The sequence below is a fragment of the Grus americana genome, chromosome 13 (assembly GCF_028858705.1).
Source record: "Grus americana isolate bGruAme1 chromosome 13, bGruAme1.mat, whole genome shotgun sequence".
Taxonomy (NCBI): domain Eukaryota; kingdom Metazoa; phylum Chordata; class Aves; order Gruiformes; family Gruidae; genus Grus; species Grus americana.
In genome coordinates, this window is record NC_072864.1 from 22,761,170 (window position 1) to 22,785,429 (window position 24,260).

At 60.3% G+C, this 24,260-nt stretch overlaps 2 protein-coding genes across 8 annotated transcripts; one reads left to right on the top strand and one right to left on the bottom strand.

The window, feature by feature from the left end:
- Window positions 1–1,750: 1,750 nt before the first annotated feature.
- Window positions 1,751–7,242, top strand: LOC129212360 (partitioning defective 6 homolog alpha-like). The gene is made up of 3 exons (XM_054840840.1): window positions 1,751–2,029; window positions 3,194–3,416; window positions 6,164–7,242. Exons 1-3 carry the CDS (start codon window positions 1,841–1,843, stop codon window positions 6,949–6,951), a joined length of 1,200 nt encoding a protein of 399 aa, XP_054696815.1. The 5' UTR covers window positions 1,751–1,840; the 3' UTR covers window positions 6,952–7,242.
- Window positions 7,200–22,864, bottom strand: ENKD1 (enkurin domain containing 1). 7 transcript variants are annotated; one of them, XR_008579146.1, is made up of 9 exons: window positions 22,627–22,864; window positions 18,015–18,139; window positions 17,494–17,718; window positions 16,114–16,286; window positions 12,722–12,883; window positions 11,444–11,613; window positions 10,456–10,592; window positions 9,726–9,979; window positions 7,200–9,491 (listed from the first exon to the last, which is right to left on the bottom strand). XR_008579146.1 is itself a non-coding variant. In XM_054840844.1 (9 exons), exons 3-9 carry the CDS (start codon window positions 18,097–18,099, stop codon window positions 9,819–9,821), a joined length of 1,113 nt encoding a protein of 370 aa, XP_054696819.1. In that variant the 5' UTR covers window positions 18,100–18,139; window positions 22,102–22,220; window positions 22,627–22,864; the 3' UTR covers window positions 9,578–9,818. The 7 variants fall into 7 exon arrangements, 6 of the variants coding, with proteins under 6 accessions (XP_054696819.1, XP_054696816.1, XP_054696818.1 ...); XM_054840844.1 differs by lacking the exon at window positions 7,200–9,491 and adding an exon at window positions 22,102–22,220 and having other exon boundaries at window positions 9,578–9,979; XM_054840841.1 differs by lacking the exon at window positions 7,200–9,491 and having other exon boundaries at window positions 9,578–9,979.
- Window positions 22,865–24,260: the final 1,396 nt, after the last annotated feature.

Genomic DNA, 24,260 nt, shown 5'->3' on the forward strand with positions numbered 1-24,260 from the left:
GAGCAGCCAAGAACTGTGGGTCTGAAGTCAGTGATCACGTCTGGACGGTTGGTGGCACGTGCTCCGGTCCCGGAGGCTGATTCAGAGCTCGTGGCAGTAAGGCAGAACAGATACCTGCCCTGCTGCTGGCTGCTCACCTTGGGGCTCGCTCAGTAGCCACAGATTTGGGGACATGGCACAAAACAGAAGGCGTGACCAGTGTGTCACCCTGCCGTCTGCTGAACAATTAGCTCCGATTTACCAAGATTGGAGATGAAGAGCTGCAAGCTTCTTTTGTCACCGATGCCTGCGCAAACATTAACCCTGGTGTAAATCAGGATTATCTCTCTGACCTCAACACAATTACTCTGTTTAAAAAAAAAAAACTGGGGGGGGAGGAAATTGCTGATGAATTTACAGCTCTGTGTGTGGTCGGGCTCTTTTTCACCGTGTGGCAATCTCTCGGCGCAGCAGGAGCAGCCGGCAGAGAATTTGCCGGTACGCGAGGAGGTGTCCCGCGGCCTCGCAGCCTGGCACGCTCCCTTTGCTCACCCAGGAGCGGTGACGCAGGGCAAGAGCCTGCCAGCAGCCGCAGTCCGGCTTATGCAGGCCAGGTGCTGAGGTGGTGCCGGGGTCTGATGCAATTTCATGCCATCCGAAGGTTGCTCCGTGGGCTGGGATAGGGCAAAGATCAGAGGACAGAGTGATCCGGACAAGCCGGGCTGATTCTTGGGCTTTGGCTCGGTGTGTTTATTCAGTAGGAAGCGCTGCGCTTGTTCGGTGTCCAGCTTTAAAACGTGTTTCATAGCGCCATTGTCACGGCCCCTTCGGCCAGTGTGGCAGCTTCCTTGGAGCTGGGCTGGTGACCCTGGTGCAGGCAGCACGCGAGCAGGCAGGGAGCTGGCAGCGCGCTCCAGCATCGCGCAGGCAGAGCTGCACCACGGGGAAGGGGCTGCCTGCGTCTCTGAGCATTTCTGCGCCTGAACAGAGCCAGTTTGGCCGGAGACACATCGTGAGGGCGTCACAGCCCGGCAGCACCGCAGGACACGTGCTCTGGCAGCCGGGCGCTGGGACGGGCGCGAGCGCTTTGCCGTACACCCGGTGACCTCGAGCAGTTCCCCTCCTTTCACTCGGTCGTTCCACCGCTCGGTAAATCAGCTCATCCCCAGAACGACTAACCTTCCCCGGCCCGCGCTGCTCCGGAGCGGTAACGAAACTCTCCTGCCAGACAGGGGAGAAAAACCGGAGGGAAGGTGTAACCGGGGGGCACAGCGGCGTGGCGCAGGCCAGGCCGAAAGCTGTCCCGTGCTGCCCGCGGTGCCCCGGCGGCCTGCCAGCCCTCTGCCCAAAACCCGGGGAGCAGGCAGCCCCGGGGCAGCGGGGCGGGGGGGGGGGGGGTCGAGCCCGGCTGAAATGTCCGCGGGTGGAGCCGGGGCTCCCACCCGTGACGCTCGTGGGGATGAAGTGGGGATGCTGGCCACGTGTCAGGCCCAGCGGGGCAGCTGCCCACCCCGACTGATTTTTCGCCGTGCCGCTAACGGGGTTCCGATAGCGACGGGACGCCCGGGATTACCGCCGCGGGGCGGGGCGGGGCCCGGGGCAGGCCGCGCCCGGTGCCATCCCCTGCAGCTCGGCGGGGGCCGGCGGGGGAGAGAGGCCGTGCGGGGCGGGGGCGGCGGCGGCGGCGGCGGAGCGGAGCGGGCCCCGGCCGGGGGGAACGGGGGGGGGGTGTGTGTGTGTGCGCGCGCGCGCGTGTGCGTGCGTGTGTGTGTGTGTCCTGCCGCCCGCCCGGCCCCGCCCCCGTTGCCACGGCGACGTTGTCAGCAACCCTCCGGCCACGCCCCCCGTCCTGCCTGGGCCAATGGCGTGGCGGCGCCCGGCCTGCTCGCCGGTGACGTCATGGCCGGTGAAAATCCCCCGTGGCCGCGGGAGCGGCGGTGGCGGCGGCGCGGCCCCGTGGCCCGGTCGGCCCGGCCCGGCCCGCAGCATGGCCAAGCACCACCGCACGCCGGCGCGCTCCGCCGAGCCCGTCATCGAGGTCAAGAGCAAGGTAAGCGCCCGCCGGTGCCGGTGCCGGTGCCGGTGCCGATGCCGGTATCGCCGGGTCACGGCCGGGCGCGCCGCCCCCGCGCCGGGCAGCACACGTGGGGCGGCACCGCGCACCGGGGAGCGGCGCGGGAGCCAGGCCGTGCTGGCGCTCCGCTCTCCTCACGGCGCTGCGGCGGCGCTGCCCGGGGCCTCCCCGAGCCCGGCCCGGCCCGGCCCGGCCCGGCGGCCGCCGCGTCCCGCCACCCTGGGCGCTCTGCCGGGCCCGCACCGGCCGCGGGAGCGCCGCCGGGGACCGCTGGCCAGATGTGCGCCCCCGCTGGGGCGCGGTGCCGGCAGCCCCGGTGTGCGGCACGGCCCGCCGGTGCGGGCGTGCTGGCTGCGCCGTCACCACGGGTGCACACCTCGCCCAGATGTGCTCTGGCCCAGATGTGCGCGCTCACCAGGCCACGCACATCCCCAGCTATGCTGTCACCCAGATGTGCACCCCCAGCGAGGGATGAACCCCCTGCTGTGCGCCCAGATGTGCCCGCTTGCATGGCTGGCTGCTTGCTCAGATGCGGTCTGCTCCAGATGTGCGGTCTCCTCCAGATGTGCGCTCACCTGGCACACTCTTGCCCATGTGCCTCCGCCCAGCTGTGCCCACCCATCTGGCCCTGTGCTCGCCCAGATGTGTGCTTGCCCAGCTGTGCCCTTGCCTGCCTGGGACCCCGGCGGGGTGCGCAGTGCCCCAGGATGGGTGCCATCCCCCTCAGGCAGCACCATCCCCGCAGCATTCCTCAGCCCCTTCTTAATCTGCTTCCCCTTCGTCGTGACTGAAGGAGGCAATAATTAACGCTGTTGCTCACCAGGTGCCACGGCAGGGAAGGGCCTCCCGGCAGCACGGTGCCCACTGTGGCAGGCGGTACAGCCGGACGGTCCTTCCTCTGCTGCGTGGGCACCTCTCGGCCTTGTTGCTTCGGTGTTTGGACGGAAGAATGGCTCCGCTCTTTTTTTTGGAACGGGCTCTGGCTGACAGGCGCTGCTGCCTTGGTGCTGCCGGGGCTCTGGAGCCGGCGCTGCCCGGCTCTGCCTGCCCCGGGGCAGCTCTGCATGGTGCCCTGCCTGCGTCGGTCCTGCCAGCCTTGCCCAGCCTCACCCTCTTCCTCCTCTTCCTCCTCCTCCGCAGTTCGATGCCGAATTTCGCCGCTTTGCCATGAAGCGCTCCGGCACGGGCAGCTTCCAGGACTTCTACCGCCTGCTGCAGACGGTGCACCAGATCCCGCGGGTGGACGTGCTCCTGGGCTACACGGACGTCCACGGCGACCTCCTGCCCATCAACAACGATGACAACTACCACAAAGCCCTGTCCTCTGCCAACCCCCTCCTCAGGGTCATCATCCAGAAGAAGGGTAAGCAGGAGACAGAGAAGGGCACTGGATCCATCCTCCCCCTCAAGGGAGAGGAGCTGCGTCCTATGGTTCTGCTGGTTCCATGTTTCGGCTGTGCCAGCGGTGGGGACGGCCGGTCACGTACCCTCCGGCCACTGCTTTGGTGGACAGATCCAGAGGTGGCGGCACCGGGAGGTTTCCAGCACCCCACCGGGGCCGTGGCACCCCCATGGACTCTCTCCAGCAGCCCTTCCCCGCGGCGGGGGGCACCCACCCCAGCCCGGCCCCGCGTGCCCTGGCGAGCAAAGGCAAATCCTTGCGATTCTCCCCTTTGAAGTCGTGTTTTCCAGCCGGGCTCGCATCCCAGAAAACACCATGTTGCTCCCGTGAGCGCCGTGCTGGGAGCCCTGTCAGCTCCCTGCCCCGAGGCACGGCAGCCATTGTTTTGGCAGAGCTCTTGGGGTGCTGGGTGCCACCGAGTTTTTGGCAGTAGGAGGAGGTTCATTTCCTCTCCGGCAGCCCAGGGGCTCGCCCTGACCGCAGCGGCGTGTTCCTGGAGAGCAGCTTCCTCATGCAGGGGCGCAAAATCGCCGCGATAGCAGCGTCCTGGGGAGGATGAAAGCCTCCCGGTGGCAAACACCCTGGGTATGTCTCGTCTTCGCCGGGGCAAGGAGATGAGCCTGTCCCCTTCTGCTTAGCTTAGTAGCACTGAGTAGCTACTCTTTAGTAGCACCATCAAGCAACTGCCCAAAGCCTGATCTAAAAGCCCCCGTTTCCCCCACACGGCCCCAGAGTGACCCTGTGTTTCCAGCTCACGTTAGCAGTACGAAGTCCCTGGGCGAGGGGTGATGCTGGTGGCCAGCCCCAACTTCTGTGCCAGTTTTCATGGGCTCTTCCACCGGGGTGATGCGGGACGCCCTGAAGGTGTGTTTCCTCTGGGGCCGTGCAGCGTGGGGGCCGGCAGGAGGGGAGCCAGAGCCCACAGTGAGCTCTGGGGCTGCCGCTGCCGGCACCGAACCATCCCCTGTTCCTGGACCAACGGCTGGACCCAGGCTGCGGCACAGGGAGCTTGGGGCTTGGTGTGCCGGGGCTGCCGTGGGAGCGCTGCTCCTGCTCCCAGAGCCACCTCTGCTGCTGCTGGGAAAAGCCTGCGAGGGCCCGTGGGTGACCGTGCCGAGCTGGCACAGCGCAGAGGCTGGGCAGCTGTGGCCCCGGCCCCGTGGACAGCGCGATAAGGAGGGTGAGGAGGCAACGCCAGCGAGCCCCAGCACCCGGCTGTGCCCGTGGGAGAGGGGCCATGGGGCCGGCAGCACCATGGGAGGTGTGCGGAGAGGCCGGGAGCGAGCCCCGGGTGAGTCACAGCTGATTTAAAATGGATCCAGGTCATCCCAGGGCTGGGCTGTTGTCGAACCAGTCCGGGTCGACGAGGAATGTGGCTGCAGAGCTTCTCTCACATGCCAGGCGCCAGGAGCCGTGCACATGCGTGTGTGTGTGTAGGTGTGCGCCCGGCGGTGGGCTCCGCGGCAGCCAGTCCTGGGTCAAAAAGCAAAGGCTGCAGCTTGGTTCCTCTCCGTGCTGTCACCCCATCAGGTGGAGCCGTCTCTGTGGGGCAGCCCGGCTGGGGACAGCAGCGCTGGCCTCCGGTAGCTGGGCTTGGCTGACAGGAAGGGCCGGGGAGAGCCTGGCACATCCCTGGGGCCACCAGCACGCTGGTCTGAGGGTGCTGGACCTGCCTGGCCCAGCCGCTTTGCGCCCCTCAGAGGGGAGCAGTGTGCTGAAATAGCTGTGGGAAAGCCTCCGCCGCCCTTCCCTGAGCTAAAAATACGCCCGGCTATGCGTGCAGGGAGATATTTATAACCCAGGAGCCCTGGCAGGCTGGCTGGGCTAGGGAGAAACCCCGCGTCCCCTGGGCTCGTGGGCATCCCCAGCGCCTCTGCGGCTGGAGCAGGGTCCGGGTGGCGGTGGGGGGCACCGCGGGGAACGCGCTGGCACTGCAGCGTCTGGATCTGGGCTCCCCCATGGAAAGGGATGGGGAGAAACCAGAGAGGGCCCGGGGGATGTTCCCCAGTGCCCGATGGATGTGGCCAAGGAGGGGACGTGGCGGAGCTGAGCCCCACGGAGCAGCCCCAGGGCAGGGCCAAGGAGGACGGAGTGAAACCCCCCGTGCTGGTGCCACACGGTGGTACAGAGACAGTGGCACAAATCACAGTTTGGGATGTTCAGGGCCCGTGGGGACGCTGCGGCCCTGGGACGGGTCTCCGGGAGGTGGGGATGGCCGGGCTCTGCAGGACACAGCTGCGGCCATCCCCATCCCGTGCCAACCACAGCCCTGGGCCAGCAGCGACAAGGGACTCTGGTGCCATCTCACAGGGCTGGACTCGCCCTCGGGAGCTGGCTGCCACTGCAGCACCCCCGTGTGGGGGGGTTCCCTCTCCCCAAACCCAAAGTGGGGCACGGCCAGGGCTCCCAGACCATCAGGGCTGGCAGCTCTAGTGTTAAGCTGCAGAGTCAGGCTTAAAGTGTGATTAAGGCTGAATCACCGCCTCGATCCCACTAATCCTGGCCTCGTGTACGCCGGGTAATCCCAGGAGATGGGCCCGGCAGGCTCCAGGAAAAGCCGGGGTGATGCTCCGGGGAGGAAAAGCCGGTGAGGCCCATGAGCAGGGCACCTCTCCCGCTGGCGCCCCTACCACCCGGGGCCAAGGGCACGTGGTTGTGTCCCCAGGCGGCTGCGGTGCCTGACCCGTGTCCTCCCTTGCTCCCTGCAGCAGAGTCTGACGCCGGCGTCTTCGCCTCAAACTCCTTGCAGCGGAAGAAGAAGGGGCTGCTGCGCCCCGCGCACTACCGGGCCAAGCCTCACCTCCTCATCGGGATGCCCCAGGACTTCCGCCAGATCTCCTCCATCATCGATGTGGACATCCTCCCCGAGACCCACCGCCGCGTGCGGCTCCACAAGCACGGCTCTGACAAGCCGCTGGGCTTCTACATCCGCGACGGCGTCAGCGTGCGCGTGGCCCCACAGGGCGTCGAGAAGGTGCCCGGCATCTTCATCTCCCGCCTGGTGAAGGGCGGCTTGGCCGAGAGCACGGGGCTGCTGGCGGTGAGCGACGAGATCCTGGAGGTCAACGGCATCGACGTGGCCGGCAAGTCCCTGGACCAGGTGACGGACATGATGGTGGCCAACAGCCACAACCTCATCATCACCGTCAAGCCGGCCAACCAGCGCAACAACGTCATCCGCAGCAGCAAGGCCTCGGGCAGCTCGGGCATGTCCACGGACAGCACCCCCAGCCAGCAGACCCCCAGCCCGGCCTCGCAGTACCTGAGCAACTACAGCACGGCCGAGAGCGATGAGGAGGGCGACCTGGTCATTGAGAGCGACAGCGCGCCCCACTACATCCCCGGGGGCTGCCCCAACGGGGGCCCCGCGGACGGACCCCTCCAGCGGAGCCTGTCCCCGCACAGCTCGCGGGGCTCCCTGCAGTCCCTCGGCAGCCACGACGGCAGCCCCGGCCGGGGCAGCGGGCGGGAAGACGGCACCCTCCTCACCCTATAGCCGCGGGGTCCCGCACCTCCCTGGGTGGCCGGCCAGGTTTCCAGCAGCCGGGCAGGTTGTGGGCCCCGGGGCGATGCCGGGGCTGGTGGGCAGGGGCAGGGTGGGGCTGCCCGCTGCCCTCTCCCGCCACCCATGTCCCCGCCTGTGGCACCCGCTCCCGCCAGGCACTGCCCCTCCGAGCCTCCCGCTCCCCTCCTTCCAAACAAGTGGGTTTTTTTAAAATTGTTTTATCAAAATATGCATCATCAATTAATATATTGCAACGGACAGTAAAACCTTTTCTAGAAAGCACCCTGCTTGTCCCTGGTTCGCGTCACCGTGGGGGCTGGAGCCCACCAGCCGTGGGGCACAGCCCCCTCCAGGACAGCAAACAGCCCCGGTGCCGTGGGACAGGGCAGGCGCGTCCCCCACCAGCCCCATCACCCCGTCCCACGTGCCGTGGCCCGTCCTGTCGTGGGCCAGCACGAGCCTCGTACCAGCTCTGTAGGGCCTGGGAGAAGGGGACATGTTGGTCCCCATCCCGGCCCACGCGCCTCCTCCACCGCACACGTTGTGGCTTCGCTGCTGCGCTGGGCGACCCCAGCGAGGCCTGCTGCGGGGAGCTGGGGGGTTTGGAGGGACACGGGCACGTCCCTCGCCTGGCACAGCCCTGTCCCACGGCACATCCTGGCTGTTTTGGGCAGTGAGCCCGGCATGGTGGCCCAATGCAATGAGCCTCACCTGGCCCCCTGGTTCCCACCTTGTCCCCGCTGCGGTGCCCTCGTTACGCAGGAGACACCCCGGTGCTGGGTGGCACCCGGGCTGGCAGCAGCACCCTGCTGTCACTCAGCCCCAGTAAATGCTGCTGGGGGTGGCGCAGCTCCATCCTCCTCCATCGCCATGCTCAGGGGCCGTACCCACCCCTCCTGCTCCCCTGGGGCTCCCAGCACCCTCCGTCCCTCTCCCAGCACCGAAGCACCAAGCGGGTGGTGGCTTTGGCCTTCGCTTTGCTGCTGGCCTGGCCCAGCCCTGGTCCAGCACCTTCCTGCCCGCAGGGAGGGATGGAACAACATCCCAGCAGGGAGGTGGGCCGGGCCCTGTGGGACCCACAGCGCTGACAGCTTCTCCCCCTCCTGCCCCGGCTGCAGGCACGAGGGTGCACCCGGCCGGTCACCCCCCAGGGAAGGGGGGGCTGTGTCCCAGCCCTGCCGGGCGCAGGCAGGGAGAGCAGCCAGGGCTGAGGCCAGCAGCCCTGGGGCTCCCGAGCGGGGACAGCCACAGCACGCAGCCAGGGCCCAGACGGCGAGAGAGCAAAGCAGGCAGCAGGGCTGGTTAGTCCAGACTCGTTCAGGGCCGGGAGGTGCGCGGGGGCTGATGCCCGCAGCCCCCAGCTGCTCTCAGCCCGTTTTCGTCCAGCCGGGCTGCAGGGTTTGCCCCAAGGGCGGCCCCAGGGGAACATGGGGGGGATTTTCCGGCTGGCATCTCACCTCCTTCAGCCCCCGAGCGCTGAAGACTTCCCCAGCCCTCAGCAGGAGCATCGGCCCTGACATCCCAGGGTACAACCGTGCCGGGCACTGTGGGCAGGGCCGCACCGCTCTGCAACCTCCTCACCCCGCAAAACCCAGCCCGGGGATGGAGCAGCCCCGTGCAACAGCCTGGGGCAACCGTGCGCAGCATCCGCACCCCACACAGCAAAGGAGACGGGGCAACGGGCACGAGCTGCAACAAGGGAAGTTTTGATGGGAATTCAGGGGGGAAAAAAGTGTTCCCCAGAGGGTGGCACAGGTGGGGACAGAGCCCCAGCGAGGTGGTGGTGGCAACCCCGTCCTTGCAGATTTTCCCATCTCACCTGGACGAGGCCCCGAGCTGTGGCGCTGGTCCTGCGCTGAGCAGGAGATGTACCAAGCCCTCCAGCGAGCCCTTCCAGCCAAAATCTTCCCATGCGTCACAATCCCTGCCAAGGTCTGCACAGGTCCCTGCGTGGCAGCTGAAGGTAAGCAGGAGGCCAGCTCATCTCCACGATGGCACCTTCCCGGCCGCGTCCTGCCTGCCTGCAGATCAAGATCTGGCAGGACTTCTGCAGAACCAGGACTCACGGCTCTCCCTGCCTGCACTGCGTCAGTGCCGCTGGTTTCTGCTGCCCCCTGTCCTCCTCAGGCCCTGCTGAGCCCACCCGGAGCTGCACGTCCTCTGAAGGAGGGCAACGATGGAGCATGTCCTGCCCCACAGACAACAAAGGCTTCTCCAGACCTGCTGCCACATCCCCCTGCGGCCAGCCCAGCTCTTCCCTGGGCAGGAAGGACCTAAGCGCTGCGCCTCTTCCTTGTCCCTAGGCTGTCCCCGAGCTGCTGAGCCCAGGCAGCAGGTCAGAGGGTGCAGAGGCACCGGCTGCGTGAGCAGGATGGGTCAGCGCTCAGGACCATGGCAGACGTACCGCACGAGGTTTGGGTGCAGACAAGTCTGTAGGTGCCCAGAATGAGCCATGACCATGGCACAGCTCAGGAGAAAGAGGGGGACAAGGAACACCACAGGCAGCAGCATGGGAGACCTCCGACCAGTTTCTAGAAGTGGGAAAAAATGGAAAAATAAGAGGTGATGCAGAGCAGAGAGCTGATCTCTGAGAAGTCAAGCAGCACAGAGACAACCATTCTCCAGACCACAGAGTGGAGAGTGTATTACGGCATGTCCCTCCCTTTGCCCCAGACAAGACACAGCGCTGGAGGGCGAGCAAGAAATGCCGGCTGCACGCTGGACGCTGCATCGGCACCTGTACGGGCCCAGGGCCCTGAACTTGCCTTCCTCTCCTTCCCTCCCAAAGTGACGATCGTCCCTTCCCAGCGATGAAGGGTGTTCACGCAGAGCAGCACAACACGCCCAGTCCCACCGGCTCAGGAGTCCAGCTTGATGAAGACCTTGGGCCTTGAGAAAATTTTGATGGCCTCCTCGATCTGGGAGAGCTTCCTCTCCAGCTCTACTCGCCTCTTCTGCATGCTGAGGGTGTCTGCACGCACTGGTAGCATCACCAGGTCCTTTATCAGCTGGTCCTGGCCTGTAAAAAAAAACCCAAACAAGTTGTGTAAGTCAAAAGCAAAGAAATCCATCCTTTTCCTAATGCTATGACCTCATCCTCAGTCACGAAAATGGTGGCAGCACTGGAACGAGGACTTCGAACACCCATCCTTCCATTCAGAGCTCAGCTGGATGAGGACCTGAGCGACCTGCTCCAGCTTTGACCTCTGAAGGTCCCTTCCAACTAAAATCGATCTATCATTTTAAGAGCAATAGTAACTCTACCATCAGATCCACTGGATGAGCCTGCTCCAGAGAGCCTGTCCCATATCCCGCACGTCCCACCAGCCTGAAGGAGACTGCTCTTTCCACACACAGCTCCCATCCCAGCTACATGCCTTATTCCAGGCAACTCTCCAAGTGGCAGGAATCTGCGCCCCAGAATTCTCTTCTCCCTAATCCTGGCTAGGGTCGCCAATTTTTCTGAGCTGGAATCTCCGTTTCTTTTCCTCTTACTCTGCTTCAGATCGCCCAGGGTCTCCAGCCGCTGGCCCTCCGGCATCATGGTATGACCGGGTGGCGTGTCGGGATCTGGCAGGTTTCGCAGCCGCTCCTCCGTCTGTCTGCGCCACAGCTCCTTCCTCTCCAGCAGGCTGGGGAGGCAAACGAAAGCCCGTGTCAGCACATCTGCGGGGGGGTTGCCCAGGGACGCAGGCAGAGGCCAGAACGGAGCCCTTCAAACCCGGCTGGTCTCCATGCCGTTGCCCAAGGACCACAGAGACCCGCCCTGGACTAGCAAACACGCTCCACATGCACTGAAGGGCTGCCAGCAGAGATGCACTGAGGCCGACACGAGCTCCTCGGGGACAAGGGCTTCTGCTCCTTGCTTCTGGCCCAGGCCACTGAGTCCTCTCAAAACCATCTGTGGGCCAGTGACGGAGTGAAGTTGGTCAAAGCGGCTCAGAGGCAGGGATCCTGGCAGAGAGCGGCAGGCACAGCCGAGAGCCAAAGGACTGACACCACAGTCAGTCCCAGGACAGGGTCACCCAGGAACTGTTTCCCACTCAGAACCCCAAAATGCAAGTCACTAGCTGGAGGTTCCTCAGACTCCGGGTCCAAGGCAGGATGAACGCTTGTGAGGCAGAGCGAGCTACCTGCCTCGTCAAAACCGGACCTTTGAGTACGGAAGCTACATCATGTGGAGCAAGGCTTACAAAGAGGCGGGAGCACATTTCTCAGAGCATCCCCACGTCAGCATCACTGTACGACAGCGAGCAAGGGAGGAGGAGACACGATTCTTTCTGAGCCCAGCCACGGTGGCCGCGGGGATGCGTGTTAAGAAGCCAGGAGGGATCACATTTATTCCCCAGTAAATCGTGCTGCTTGCATCTGGCGAGAGCGCCTTTGCCTCCAGCCCCCCCCCCTTTCTATGCAGAAGCCGGGGGACGTGGTGAAGGGAAGGGACTCCTTACGGAGTCTCGCGGACCAGACGGGGCATACGTACTACTGGGGGACGTGGCCCTTTTGCTTGGTGTTGTACTCCTCCTGCTCCCGGTGCTTCTGTTCCAGCAGCTCGGCCAGTGCCTGCAGGGACTGGGAGCGGCGCAGCGGGGCCCGCTTGGCGTTGCGGGCGTTGTGCTTAATGAAGTCGATGCTCTTGCCCTCCACCTGGATCTGGAAGAAGAGAGAGGGAGGCGGGAGGGGCTGGCTCAGCGCACACATGCAGGCAGCTGCTCTTGTCCCCACAAGGGACAAAGCAAAGAGGCACCCGCACAAGACACCGAATTGCAGGTGTGTAGCACATACCCTCAGCCCATCCCATCCCCAGTGCGAGCCTGAGAGGAGCTTTTTACCAAAAGCTAAGCCTAAAACTGGCCTTTTTAAGGTCCTCAAGCTGACCCCATGTCCTCAAAGCCAGAAGGACAGAAAGAACCAGGCTTGACATACTCCACGTGGCTCCTGCTGGTGCATTTTGAGCCCATCAGGGCAGCCAGAAGGTCAGAGGTAAAACTAGTCAGGCCCTCGCCAGGCCAATAAACGCAACAGAACGCCTGGCAGAGCAGGAACTTAGCTGGTCCTTGGGGCATTTCCCCAGAGACGGCACCCTCTAGCATAGCTCCTCTGGTGGTCGAGACAGGGAGAAAGTCATTGGATTTGAGTTTAAGGCTTTCTTGGGCTTCCTCCTTAGGAGGAGTTTATGCCTTGTCTAAATTAAGTCACTCCACAGCATGCGGGAACCAACAAACTGACAACCCCTCACTTGCCAAGGAAAGAAGACATGAGTCACGGAGCAGTTTAGGACCTCCCAGACAGACTACCTGAAAGGTTTAACTGTTAATACTGATTTAAGTCTCCTTACTAAAAAGCACACCCCTTTCCCAAATTTTTATCTAACATCCAGAAGCCAGAGTTCCTTTGATTAAGGTGGGAGCAGACTCCAAATCCCCAAGACCTCCTGCAAAGCCCTGGGAAGAGCAGACTTGAGATCACCAGCACTTCTGCAGTGAGGAGGTGGGATTTTCAAAGGGAACTTCACGGTCTCTTTAACTACGAGCAAGGATGAAGCCAGAGGGTGGTATTAGCAATCCTTGAGCGCCTGGCTTACCACCCCAGCGACCAAGACCCTGCTCCTTCCCTTCAGCCAGAACAGTATTTACAGATCTCCCTGTTCATGCAGCACATCTGACCCAACACTTCAGAAGAATATGTGAAGAGTTCAAAGCAGGAGCAATGGATGAGTGCCAGAAACCCCTGGGGTGGATGCAGTTAGCGTGCAACTCACCTTGGTTTCAGCACCCAGCGCCGCTGGAACCTCTGTGTCTGCTCCTGCTTTCATTCTGGCAGGCCTTGGGGAGAGCGGTCTGCAGGGCTTGATCCCAGGGCCACAGCGAGAATATGCCCTCAGGAATTTCAGAGCCTCTGGATTTGGAGGTGGGGAGCTCTCCTGGGAAAGGTGAGAAAACACACACTAGCGGAGGGAGGCTGGAGCAAAGAGAAACCCACCCAGCAAAGTTTGGGTGGTCAACCACAAGCTCAACCCCAAGTTTCCAGCAGGCAGATGACAGCACGCTCTTTCTGCCATGACTTGGCAGGAGTTCTTGGGGGAAGGCAACCTGTACTCAGCCAGCAAAGGCAAACAGACTGCCCACAGCGACAAATCAGACTTGGCAACTGAACTTTGTAAAGAAACACTAAAAAACCCAAGGAAAAAGTCTCCAGAAACACACATTCGGAGCATGCGTAGCATTGAGTGGAGATCAACACCAGATAACCCAGCAGAGAAACCCACCAGACCTAGGGACAATCTAAATGGACGGACAGCCCAAACCGACAATCATCATGACTCCTTCAAAAGCAGAAATCTTCCTGTGAAAAGGGCAAATGGCAGCGTGGAGTGAGTGTGCTGAAAGCTGAGACACACACATGCCAGTCTCCCTTGTTGGCAAGGCAGAATTTGAACTCCCAGAAGAAGCCATCCCACCTCGATAAATCCAGAGCGTGCTGCAGAGCTCTGCTACAGCAAGCTTTAATGAAATGGCACAGGTAGGCACAAAGCTGATGCTAATTAGATGCTGTTCTCAAGTGCTGCTCTGTTCAGCACCCCAAATCTGTGGTTATCCCGCTCTAGAGGGAAAGAGGAGCAGAGAGTGAGGGAGTCTGGTAGTTTCAGGAGGGTGGAATTGCATCGGGGAGGCATCTTCAAAGGCCGCGGTCAGCATTGGCACAAGGTGACGCCGCTTGATGTCCAACTGGTGGTCTGCAACAACAGCGTCTGAGGCAGACCCCAAACAAAACCTGAAACTCGGCAGCTGACACTATGGCAAGCGGGCGACCTTACGGTGAATACAAGAGGGACGGCACAGGGCAGCCCCCAGATCTCCACAGGCAGCCAGGCTCTGAGCTGCTCTCTCAGCTGAACTGTGGTCCCCTCGAGGCAGACTCCTCCCTGCCTGGCCCACGTAGCGTGGCAGACCTGAGGACTGAAGGTGGGGTAGGACAGGGCCATCAGGAATTTTGGCATAAGGACCAGGGCACACGATGCCCTCAGCGCTGCTCACGCTCCAAAGACGATCGGTCTCTTTTCAACAGGAGCCAGGAGAAGCAGATCGCTCCGGCCAAAGAGAAGTGTCTTTACCCGGTGTGGTCAGTTAGAAATCAATTCAGTCTGTGATCTCAGGAGCATGCTAGCAGAGCGCAGCGTGCCCCATCTTGCTCCACGGGAGCACTGCGACTGCCAGAGCCCTTTTCAAGGCAGCTGCTACAATTAACAGCCCCGGGGACAGAGGAGAGAGAAGGAACTCCGTATTAGACACCAAGATGTAACAGAATCAACCTCTGAGCAGCAGCTCCACAGAAGATGGGGATCCTTCATATAGGGAACACCCTGGCTCTAGGAGAGCCGCAGCAATGTGAGATAAAGCAACGTGAGTCAGCACCGGGGCCTCCTGCCACCTCTCTCTGGAGGAATCCAAGAGCACAAGTAACGCACCACGCAGAAACTGCCTGCGCAGAGACCACCCCCTTTCCCCAAAACAAAAGAAGAAATGATCTCAATCTTCCCTAACCCAGAGGATTTGTCAAACAAGAGCGTAGGCTTGTGTTCCTAAAGCACCTGTGGGTTTGATCCTGTGTGTGGAAGGGTCGTGGACCAACCTCTGAGAGAGGTTGGTGGCACACCGGGAAGAAAGGACACGGCATTTGGAACCACTGGCTTGGAAATCATCTTGCCAGCTTTTGCAGTTATCCACACACATAATTTTAGTGTCAAAAGTTGGCCCGAGGGCCACAGACCAGAGGGAAGCAAGGCAGAGATGAGAAAGAACTCGAAGGCTCCAACTCAAGACGGGAGCACCAAGGGAAGGCTGCAGGGACAGACCAGAGATGGAGGCTGTGAAGGCTACCAGGGACTCGCAGAAGGACAAAGCCCTCTCCTGAGGCTGACAGGAATGCGGGATCCAACAGTGCGAGGCTACTCCGGAGAGCCAGCGCTTACCTGCCAAGGCAGCAGCCCTGCACTTCCCTGCCCCAGGCAGCTTCTCCCACACGAGGCTGAGCTGGACGGGAGCCCCAAGGCCTCCAGGAGGTCACTATGATGGGCACGACCTGCCCTGCCATGGAAGCCACCCCATCCATAGGAGCCGCAGTGCCTAGCTCTGGATGAAGGAAGAGGCCACCGAATGCAGAGCTCACCCAGATGACAGAGGTCTCCCAGGTCTCCACTGACAGTGGATCCACCCAGAGATAGTGATGGAGCTCTCCTTCCCTCTCCCAGGGGGCCTCCACTTTCTGCACAAACAGGTACGCTTCTACCAAGGCAGCCGCTTTGGTGCATTTTTTTACCCTTTAAACACCAGGAACCCACAAGGGGAGAATAAATTATCCAGAGAAAGAAACAGAAAGAAGCCAAAAGCAACCCAAAACCTTCACAAAGCCAGACACCCGCTTGTTTCAGCAGCTGAGAAAGCCTGAGAGAACAAGGCACGGCCCCACATCCCCTCTCCCACAAGCACACGTACAGAGGACAGGAGGTACGTACACCCTTGCAGGTTGTGCGGATCTACGAGGCCTCCACCTTGACCGCCTGGAGATGCCCCCACTGCGCAGCGGTTATTCACCAGGGCAATTGCTCGGAGAAAAACCTGAAGATATATGGCCCACTGTGGGTCCACAGGGTGGCAAGAGTTGGACTGAGGTTTGATGCAGCCTGAAGACCTACCTCTGAGGACCATGATCTGATCTGAGGACCCCAGCCAAGCATTGCCCCCAACACTGGGAAGCTGAAAAGCTGGCTGGAGGCACCTCTAGACAGGGAATATGGCTGAGGGCTGCTCTGCACCCCGCAGGAACCACCTTTAGATCCCTAACAACTGAAGGACTTAGTAGGAGCATCCAGGCAGAAGGTGTGATAAGATTTTCCTCTTCTCAGCTTCTCCTGCATGGGGGTCTACATGGCCAGACAGGATGGGGATTATTACAGCAGTCGCTCTCTGGACCCAAGCCACACGTGCTCACTCAGCACACAGCCCCACTGTCACATCTGCCCACCGTGCCTCAGCACCGAGCTGCCCCCAGATCCGTAGGTTCTGGGTCTCCCCCATTTCCACTGTCCCACAGAGCCTCATGGCAGAACTGCATCCCCAGCCCGGAGAGCTCAGGAGCTCGGTGGGTACCGACCTGCAGTTTAGCCTTCACCTTTGACTCCACGTTTTCATATTTCTGGGATTTCCACAGAGCTTTCACAGGCTTGGGCTGGCTGTGCTCTTGGGCTCGCTCCTTCTCTTTGCACTTCTTCTGAATCTCCTTTATCCGCCTCACATTCTCCTTCTCGTGGTCCTTGGACTCTTTCCCTGCACAGCAAGGGGAGACGCAGCCTTCACCCCTCAGGCCCTGCCGAGGGATGCAGGCTCTTGGAGCGCTGGCACCAGCGCCCACCGCTCCGTCTCCAAAGCCAGTCCAACCGCCCACAGAAAGAGCAAGCTTTCCCCTCTCCTGCAGCCCCGGCAATCTGTGCATCTTCCCCGTGTTAAATACACGCTCCTGGACTGACCCTTTTCTGCCAGAGGATCCCACAGTGCCCAGCACAGGTCTGTGTACGTTACTGGTGTTCGCAGACTCCCTTGCTCTGAAGGGGCGTGCCTTACTTGTCCCGGTTGGGCTATGCCATGCCAGCATCCTCTCGAGAGCAAGGTCAATTCCCAGGCCAGCATCCCACGGTGTTCTGAAGCAGAGGGCTGGTTAATGGCAGCCGCAGAGCCTTCAACCCGCGCCATTCCTCGTTTCGGGTTCAAGGGGACATAATCAAGACTGGATTGTACTTTTTTGTTTTTGAATCAAAAATGATCCTTCCTTGGGCCCCCCAAGCCAGGGAAGATCTCAGCTGACACAACCAGACCCTCTTCCATTCCCCTCCTGCTTTGGCACAGCAGTTGTGGCAGCTGCCAGCTGGCACCAGGCAGGGCTAGGGGCAATGCCAGCACACGAAGCCCATCGAGTGACAGCCTCATCCTTATCTCCATTCTGGACCTCTGAATGTACTCTGGGTCACCTCCGTTTCGCAAAGATGTTCTCAGCATCCATGTATACAGAGAGTCTTCCCAAATCCTGCTTGGCTTCACTAACAAGGAATTCCCCAGGCTAAACATCCTCTACACATTAAGATTTCACTTGATCCCTCTTTAAGTTTGACTGAAAAGATACTGGTTATATTCAGAAGCAGCAAACTAGAAGGGCTTGATTTATTCCCAGCATCTCTCAACAGTCTCTCATCCATGACTAGTTCCTCAAGCCCAAATTAAACAGCATCTTTTTTACAGTCCCTCTTCCCATTCCAGACCTGGGCCAGACTGGAGTCAGGGAGGCTGCAGCAGCACCGGCTCCAGCACGGGCGACGGCCTGGGGCCACCACGGCCAGGCCAAACGCAGGAGATGGGGCGACCAGCCCTGTGAAGCTCAAGCTCTCCTCAGGCAGCAGAGCCGAGGAATCCACCCAAACCCCTGATGCTTCACCCCGGCCCCAAGCGCAACTCAGGCCAGCAGTGACGCGGCCGTACTTACTCTTGACTGGCAGTGCCCCGCCAAGGGAGATCCCTTCGAGCTGCAGCAGGAGACTGAGCGTTCCCCTCTGTCCCTTCTCTAGGAAGTCCTTTCCACTGGGGCGAATGCGAGGGGCTGGCTGGATCTGGCGGGCGCTGCCCAAAGCTGGGTATGCGTTGGGAAACGGGTCCAGGGGCCCAGAGGTAAAATCCAGCTTCTGAGCATTCCCTTCCAGCCTCCCTCGAGCTACAGAAATAGACACAGAAAGAGATTATCAGGAAATGATCTTACCTCGTGGGTTTTTTCACCCACAGCTTACGAACAGTGCTGAAAACGCCCTCTCAACCTCCACCTTCTGCTTTCCCATCTTTCAACCAGCTGTACAGACCACCTTCAGGATCACCATCCGTGAGGCAGCAGAAGCACTCCACCGGTGTGAGTGGAGACCGTTGAGGACACCAAAGAAAAAGGACATCAAACAGATGAGCCGTGTCATGCCAACGTACAAAACCACACATCCGTAGCAAGCATCAAGGACTCACCTGAGAAGGGGCGTTTGTAATAGTTTGGAAAGAGCGTAGGGTCTGGAGGAATGGGTCCAGAAATCCTGGATGGCCCTTCACACATCCTGCCGTCGCTCTGCCTCCGCCACAGAGACCAACCACCACTGAGAACAGAAATGAACAGTCCTCAGGAGCCACTGAAAAGGGACATTTTATATATATATATAGGTGAACTTCTGACCTTCATTAGAGAGCTCGCACCCAGCTACAGAGATGACCTGCAGGTAGGAAACCACCCCAAATTGGACTCCATGCAGGTGAGGCAAGAGATCCAGCAGCACTGACCCTGTTGTGGGGCTAATCAGCATTTTTACCAGCGCCGAACCTGAATTGCCCGCAGTTGCTGTAATATCGGTATCTTCAGTACAGAAAATCCTTCCTGGCTTGGCTCTCCCATCCAGGAGCACGTAATACAGACGTGCAAGCAGGAGCTGAGCTGCTACAGCTGCCCTGTGTGCCTTTAGTGAATAGGAAACACAAGGCAGCAGGAGATCGTCTGACACATTTTAGCCTTAGATTTGAATTATCTTGCACCTCGGGCTCCTTCTAAAGAGCTCCTGTGGTTCAAACACAACCTACCCAAAGCAAGCTGAAGCCCCTGACAAACCTCTCTGCTGTATACTCCGTGAGACACACCAGTGCCATTACCAGCCTGGAGCAGGATGGGGCTGAGCCGCAAAGGAGACAAAGCGTTTCGCTCCAGGAAGGGGCAGATGTTGAATTTCTAGGGAAGAGCCCTGAGACAAAACCAGCCCAGCTGTCTCTTGGCTCTCCAGGAGAATGGAGAATTACCTGTTCAGAAAAACATCTTTTTCACTTCTAAGTAACTTTTCAATGCAGATCAGCAGGGACCAGCACAGATCCGCAAATCCCTGCCCTGGCCCACACCGGTCCCTGCTGCCTCTCTCTTCCCCACGACACGAGGAGCACAGATCCTTCCAGCACAGGGGCAGCCAGCATCTATTTCCCCACGATGCTCACCAAGATCTTGTGGACGGCATTTTATTGCCTACAAGAAACTCGAGGGACTTGGTCCCCGCTCAGAAAATGAGGACGCAGGACGCTGCACCAAGAGGCGCAGGCTGCTGGCGAGCTTTTGGCAGATGCCACGAGAGCCTCGATTCCTCATCAGAGTCACGCCGTGACTTTGACAGGCGCCAGGGCAGCTTGGCTGGCATCACTGCTCTAAGAGCTGGGGCTACAACCTGCATGTCCTGACTCCCAAGGCAGTAATTTAAAGATTTCCGAGACAACGCTATGGGAAGAACCCCTTTCAGGATCCTCCGCATGCCAGCACTGACGGGACGCAACATCTGCAGTTTAATTTATAAACCAATAAACGATCAGGACAAGGCTGAGTGAGTCTGAATCATAGCAACTAATGCACTGCAGTCTTCCTTGCTAAATCACCCCTGTTGACATGAGATCCATTAGCAAAAAGCTGTTATTCATCTCCCAGACACAACTGCAGAGGCAACGTAAGCAATGCTGACTATTGCACACCAGCGTGCACGTACAGTCCGTACCCAGCTTCTCTGGAAAAGCTATTTCTGAAGAGCAGACACAGACTCTCAGCCTGAGATAAAAGGACACTGTCTTGGTATTATTTAATCTCCTTGAAAATGGATTCAACTAAGCCGGAACAGGCTCTCTTACTCTAGAAAAAAAAGTGTTCACCATAAGATTGCTCCAGAACAGCTCCTGGCCTTGCAACTCACATCTGATCTTGATCTGAACTCGCCTTCAAACCCAGTAATTTACACGCAAAATGACAGGCTGAAATCAAGACCTGTAACAGAGCAGACAATTATTGTGGAGGATTGAAGGAGGAAAGGCACGTTGATGGGAGGCGGGGGATGGAAGGCTCATTTGATACCTTCACACAAGTCACATTTCACATCCCAACAGCACCCTGCCCTGCTGCGGGGAATTTGCAAATGACACCCACTCCCTGATTTGCAAGTCACATCACCTCTGGATTGGGATCTTGCAAGATCAAACATTATTACAATAGCAAGCACCTGGCCTACCCAGGTACCTACAGCGAACTCTCCCACATGGGACACAAGCCCCTAGGATCGGCCTCCCAGCCCTGAGAAGCAGCAGCCAAGCCCCAGTTACCGACGATCGGTACGGACTTCCCAAGCTGCCGCTCCGCTCCTGCTGACCACGGGCGTATTCGGGGGACACAAGTGAGAGAACCTCATGGTTCACTTCTGCCAAAAGGGGATGTGCAGAGCTCTGCTGCCATCCCCATCCTCCTGCTTCATTTCTTGTGACGGCTCTGTAGCGCCAACAGTCCTGTGCTGAGCCAATTCAACTCCCTACCGCTGCAGGAAACAAGTCACTTCCTTTGCTGGGTTAGTTTTCTGTCTGTTTAATCTTCTGTCCAAAAGTAACCTGGCTGTTACCTACACGGGGGGATCAGAGAAGCACTGGAGCAAGCACAAGGGAAACACAGCAGGGGCCCGTGCTTATGAACGCAGAGGAGGAGGAGGGAAGAGAGCCGGCCCTTTTCAGCAGTGACCCGATCGCTGGCTCAGCCACACTCTTTAACTCACACCCAGGAAAGCATCTTCTCTAGCACCATGTTAGAAACCTAAACATCAAGAATGTAGCACCTGACCTGTTGCCACCAGCAAGACACTATTTAGAGCATTCTCAAGCTATGAGATGCAGGCAGACTCTGCGAACGCAGTCCAGTTAGGTCCAGGGAAGCAGATACGTATGTGTGCAACTCCTCTCCCCTCTTAACCCCCTGCCAGACCGCAGAACTCACTAGGGAAGCAGCGATGCTGCTCCTGGCCACAGGGCTGCACCAACCCTGTTCCCTGCTCACCTGAAATCAGCACAGCGACAGAAGAGGTGCAGGGCAGTTGCCAGAGTAACCCAACGGCTTCAGCATGACTTACTCGCCCAGCACGAGCCCGGCTGGCTGCTTGCTTCCCCGCCAGGACCACAGCTTAATCCTGGACTAGGAGGGAAGCAATGCAGGCGCCAGCCCTACCTCTCCCAGAGCGTTCCTGTAAGTTTAAGGACAATTAAATTGACTCTTTATGCCCTTTCCCCAGCTTACCAAGTGGTAAAAATGATACTTATCCCCCCAGTAAACTGAGATCTTTCAGACCCTGTATGAACTGCAACTTCCTTTTGTGGCTTGTTTTTGGCATTGCAGTCAAGGAAACTACGAAACATGGGAACGGACAAGGCTTTGGCAGGTGTTTTTCACAGCCCTGAACCACATCTGACTTTGCAGCACTCCCCCTTCTTCACAGATCACATTTTCACTGTGCCTGGGTCCCTGGCCAAGAAGCTGCTACCACACACAGAACTGAAGCGAGACCAGCTTCACGCCTTTATGAGCCGCCTACTGCAAAAAGCATGGGAAAAAAATCCCACAGCTGTGATAAGCTGTGATAAGCAAAACAAGTCATCTGCAGCAAATCAAAGGGCTAATCTCCGTGCAGCTGGTCTTGGCTGTTTGCTTCCTCCCTCACTAGTTTTAGCTGAAATGGAAAGTAGCACCAGGATAACTTACGTGCCCCAGGGCTGCACCAAAACAGGGGCACGTGGATCTGGGGCCGTGCCTCCCGCAGAACTGGGGATCAGGAAATGAGGTCAATGGGCTGTGAGCCTAACCAGTGATGTTAGTCCACACCTAAGCTTTCCCCCTGCTACCCTCTGCAGATTACAACGGGAGAGATTAATATTCTGCTTTTAATACCCTGTGCAGGTTCCCTCAGGTACCACCAGCTCTTCCCCACCTGCCAGTCTCCAAGACCCATTTTCTCTTTTGTCTCTCTGAAAACAAAGAGGCCAGGTACGGCGGTACCGGTGTTGGCACGTGGACATCTGCTCTCTAGGAGCTGGGCACGTGTCCCCCAACAGCCCTTTAGGAACAAAGCCAGCTTGTACCGCCTGCCCGAGGAGGCAAACGCGCGTCCTGCAGCACCAGCCTCGAGCAGGGGGTGAAGGTGGGCAGAGACTGATGTGGGTATTGCAGAGACGCAGCCAAGTCCTCTCTCAGGAGAGCCAGGAAGGAAGGATGACACCAGAGAGGCCCCACCTTAACGCGTGGGATTCTCTCTGATGCGAGGACGAGCCATGCGCTGAGATCGCAGGACCTGATGTGCAGCGATGGAGACCGGAGCTGTGCGTCGCAGTGGACAGTCTCCCCTGGCCGTGCTGTCACAGGAAATCAATACGAACCCTGTGCCGGGGCACATGCTCAGACCCGAGACCCCACCGAACAACCCTGGAAACCCCTGAAAAACCCTTCTTGGCTCCGTCCTTTCCCGTGTGCCGGGGGAGCGGGTGGGTGGGAGAGGCGCAGCCAGCACCGCAGACCTGGGGGTGCCGGAGCTGGATCGCCCGCAGAGCCTGGTGCCCAGGCGGCACGTTTCCCCCTTCCCGGGGCTGCGGGCTGCGGCCAGGGCTGTGCTTCCCCCCGCGCTGCCCTCGAAGGGGCATGGCGGCCCCCAGCCCCCGCCCGGGCAGTTCCCAGCCCCTTGCCGCCCCGCTGCCTGGCGGACATCCCAGGGACAGACCCCGGGCCGGGGACGATCCCTCGGGCTCCCCCGGGACGACTCACCGAGGGAGGCCGCGGAGAAGCTCTCCCGCCCGGGGCCGTGGGGGGGGCGCCGGGCCGAGGAGGCCGCGGCCTAGGCCTGCACCGGGGCCGCCCGCCGGGAGTCGAAGGCCCGACCCGGCCTCACCGCGCTGCCCGGCAACCGCCGCTTCCGCCGGCAGGGGCGGGGAGCGGGGCCGGGGCGCTCCCGCCGCTCAGCCCCGGCCTGCGCCGCTTGTCCCCGCTGGCAGCTGCGGCCCGGGCGGCGGCAGGAGCAGCGGGCGATCCCCCGCAGCCGGGCGGGGCTCCGGACCCGCTCGGAGCGGCCCCCAGCGCAGCACAGCCCGGTTTCGGGCTCCAGCCCAGCTGCACACCCCCAGCCCCCCACCCCCCGTGCCCTCAGCCTCCCCTTTCCCCGGGGTTTTGGGGGGATCCCGCCGGACCTCCCTGCCCGGCTCACACCCGCTGAGCTGCGGGAGCTGGGGAAGGAGGGAGCTGGGGGCCGAGGGGCTCCCAAGTGTACCCCCGCCCTTCGTCGGCCCGAGGAAGGCTGTCTCCAGAGCCTGTCTCTATTTATGCTTGCCCTACAGCTTAGAACAAGGCTGGTACAGTTAAATTTATTTTTTATCAGCATTTATTGCTGAGCAAAGGAGACACGGGTGCTGGGGTCAGCCTCGCCTGCTGCAGCACCCCTCTGAGCGCTCTCTCCAGACTACAAAACGCCATCGCGTTTGTCAAGGACATGTGCGAGAGCCTGTTCCTCCCGCCGTGGTACGGTGAAGACAGAGACCACTGCTCACAGTCAGCCTCTCCTCAACGCTCCGGGGTGCAACTGTCACACAAAATCCTGGCTTTTTCCAGGCCGCTGGCTTGAGGGATGGGACTTGGTGCCGGTCTTCACAGACCCCACAGCAGCGTTCATGGGGAAGGGACCACCGGGGTCCCTTGTCCCTGTCGCAGCTGGGCTGTCACTGAGCCCTGCCATCCCTGAGCGTGGTGACTCCCCACCTCCTGGTGACCCCTCCCAGGGCTACAGCATCCCCAGGACCCCTGAACCTCTGTCACCACCGTGGACAGCCCTGTCGGCCTGGCTCCACTGTGTCCCTCAGGTGCCAGGGAGCATCCCCTGGCCCCTCTCGGGTTTCTCCACATCCCTTCTCACACAGGAACCCACATCTGGGGAACACACTGCCGGCACAGCCCCCGTGGGGGTTAACGGTCTTCTGGAATCTCCTGCCCAACTGGCACCTTCAAACCCATCCCCAGAGCCGAGCCTGGGGAGGCTCGAAGGCGAGAGGTGGGGAGAACGGGCTCAAAGTGACACTGCTCATCCCGTTACCGGGGCTTAAAACACTCACAGTTGGCTTTTGCGGCTTCCAATGGCCTGTGCCAGTCCCCCCCGTGCTGCCTTCCGGGCGTAGGGCCGCTTCGCCGGAGGTTTCGTGGCTGGACGGGGAAGCCAGCGCGTGGGGGGAGGCTGGTGGGGCGATGCTCAGGGCGGGCAGTGCCTGCAGCCTCTCAGGGTGGTGGTGGGTCACTGGAAATGCTGGAACCTTGTTTGGATGTCCGTTGAACGGGCAAACTGGGAATGAATTCGGGAAGGAGTAGTCCTTAATATATCAGAATATAATGCTCCTTATTAGATACTAAACCTGCAT

Excerpts from the sequence above, each read along its gene's own strand:
- LOC129212360 (XM_054840840.1), top strand. The coding sequence starts at position 1,841 with ATGGCGTGGCGGCGCCCGGCCTGCTCGCCGGTGACGTCATGGCCGGTG. Across the intron at positions 2,030-3,193 it reads TCATCGAGGTCAAGAGCAAG|TTCGATGCCGAATTTCGCCG; the intron begins GTAAGCGCCCGC and ends CCTCCTCCGCAG. Across the intron at positions 3,417-6,163 it reads GGTCATCATCCAGAAGAAGG|CAGAGTCTGACGCCGGCGTC; the intron begins GTAAGCAGGAGA and ends TGCTCCCTGCAG.
- ENKD1 (XM_054840841.1), bottom strand. The coding sequence starts at position 18,099 with ATGTGTGAAGGGCCATCCAGGATTTCTGGACCCATTCCTCCAGACCCT. Across the intron at positions 11,614-12,721 it reads CGCTGGGTGCTGAAACCAAG|ATCCAGGTGGAGGGCAAGAG; the intron begins GTGAGTTGCACG and ends CTCTTCTTCCAG. Across the intron at positions 9,980-10,455 it reads CCTGGGCGATCTGAAGCAGA|GCCAGGACCAGCTGATAAAG; the intron begins GTAAGAGGAAAA and ends TTTTTTTTACAG.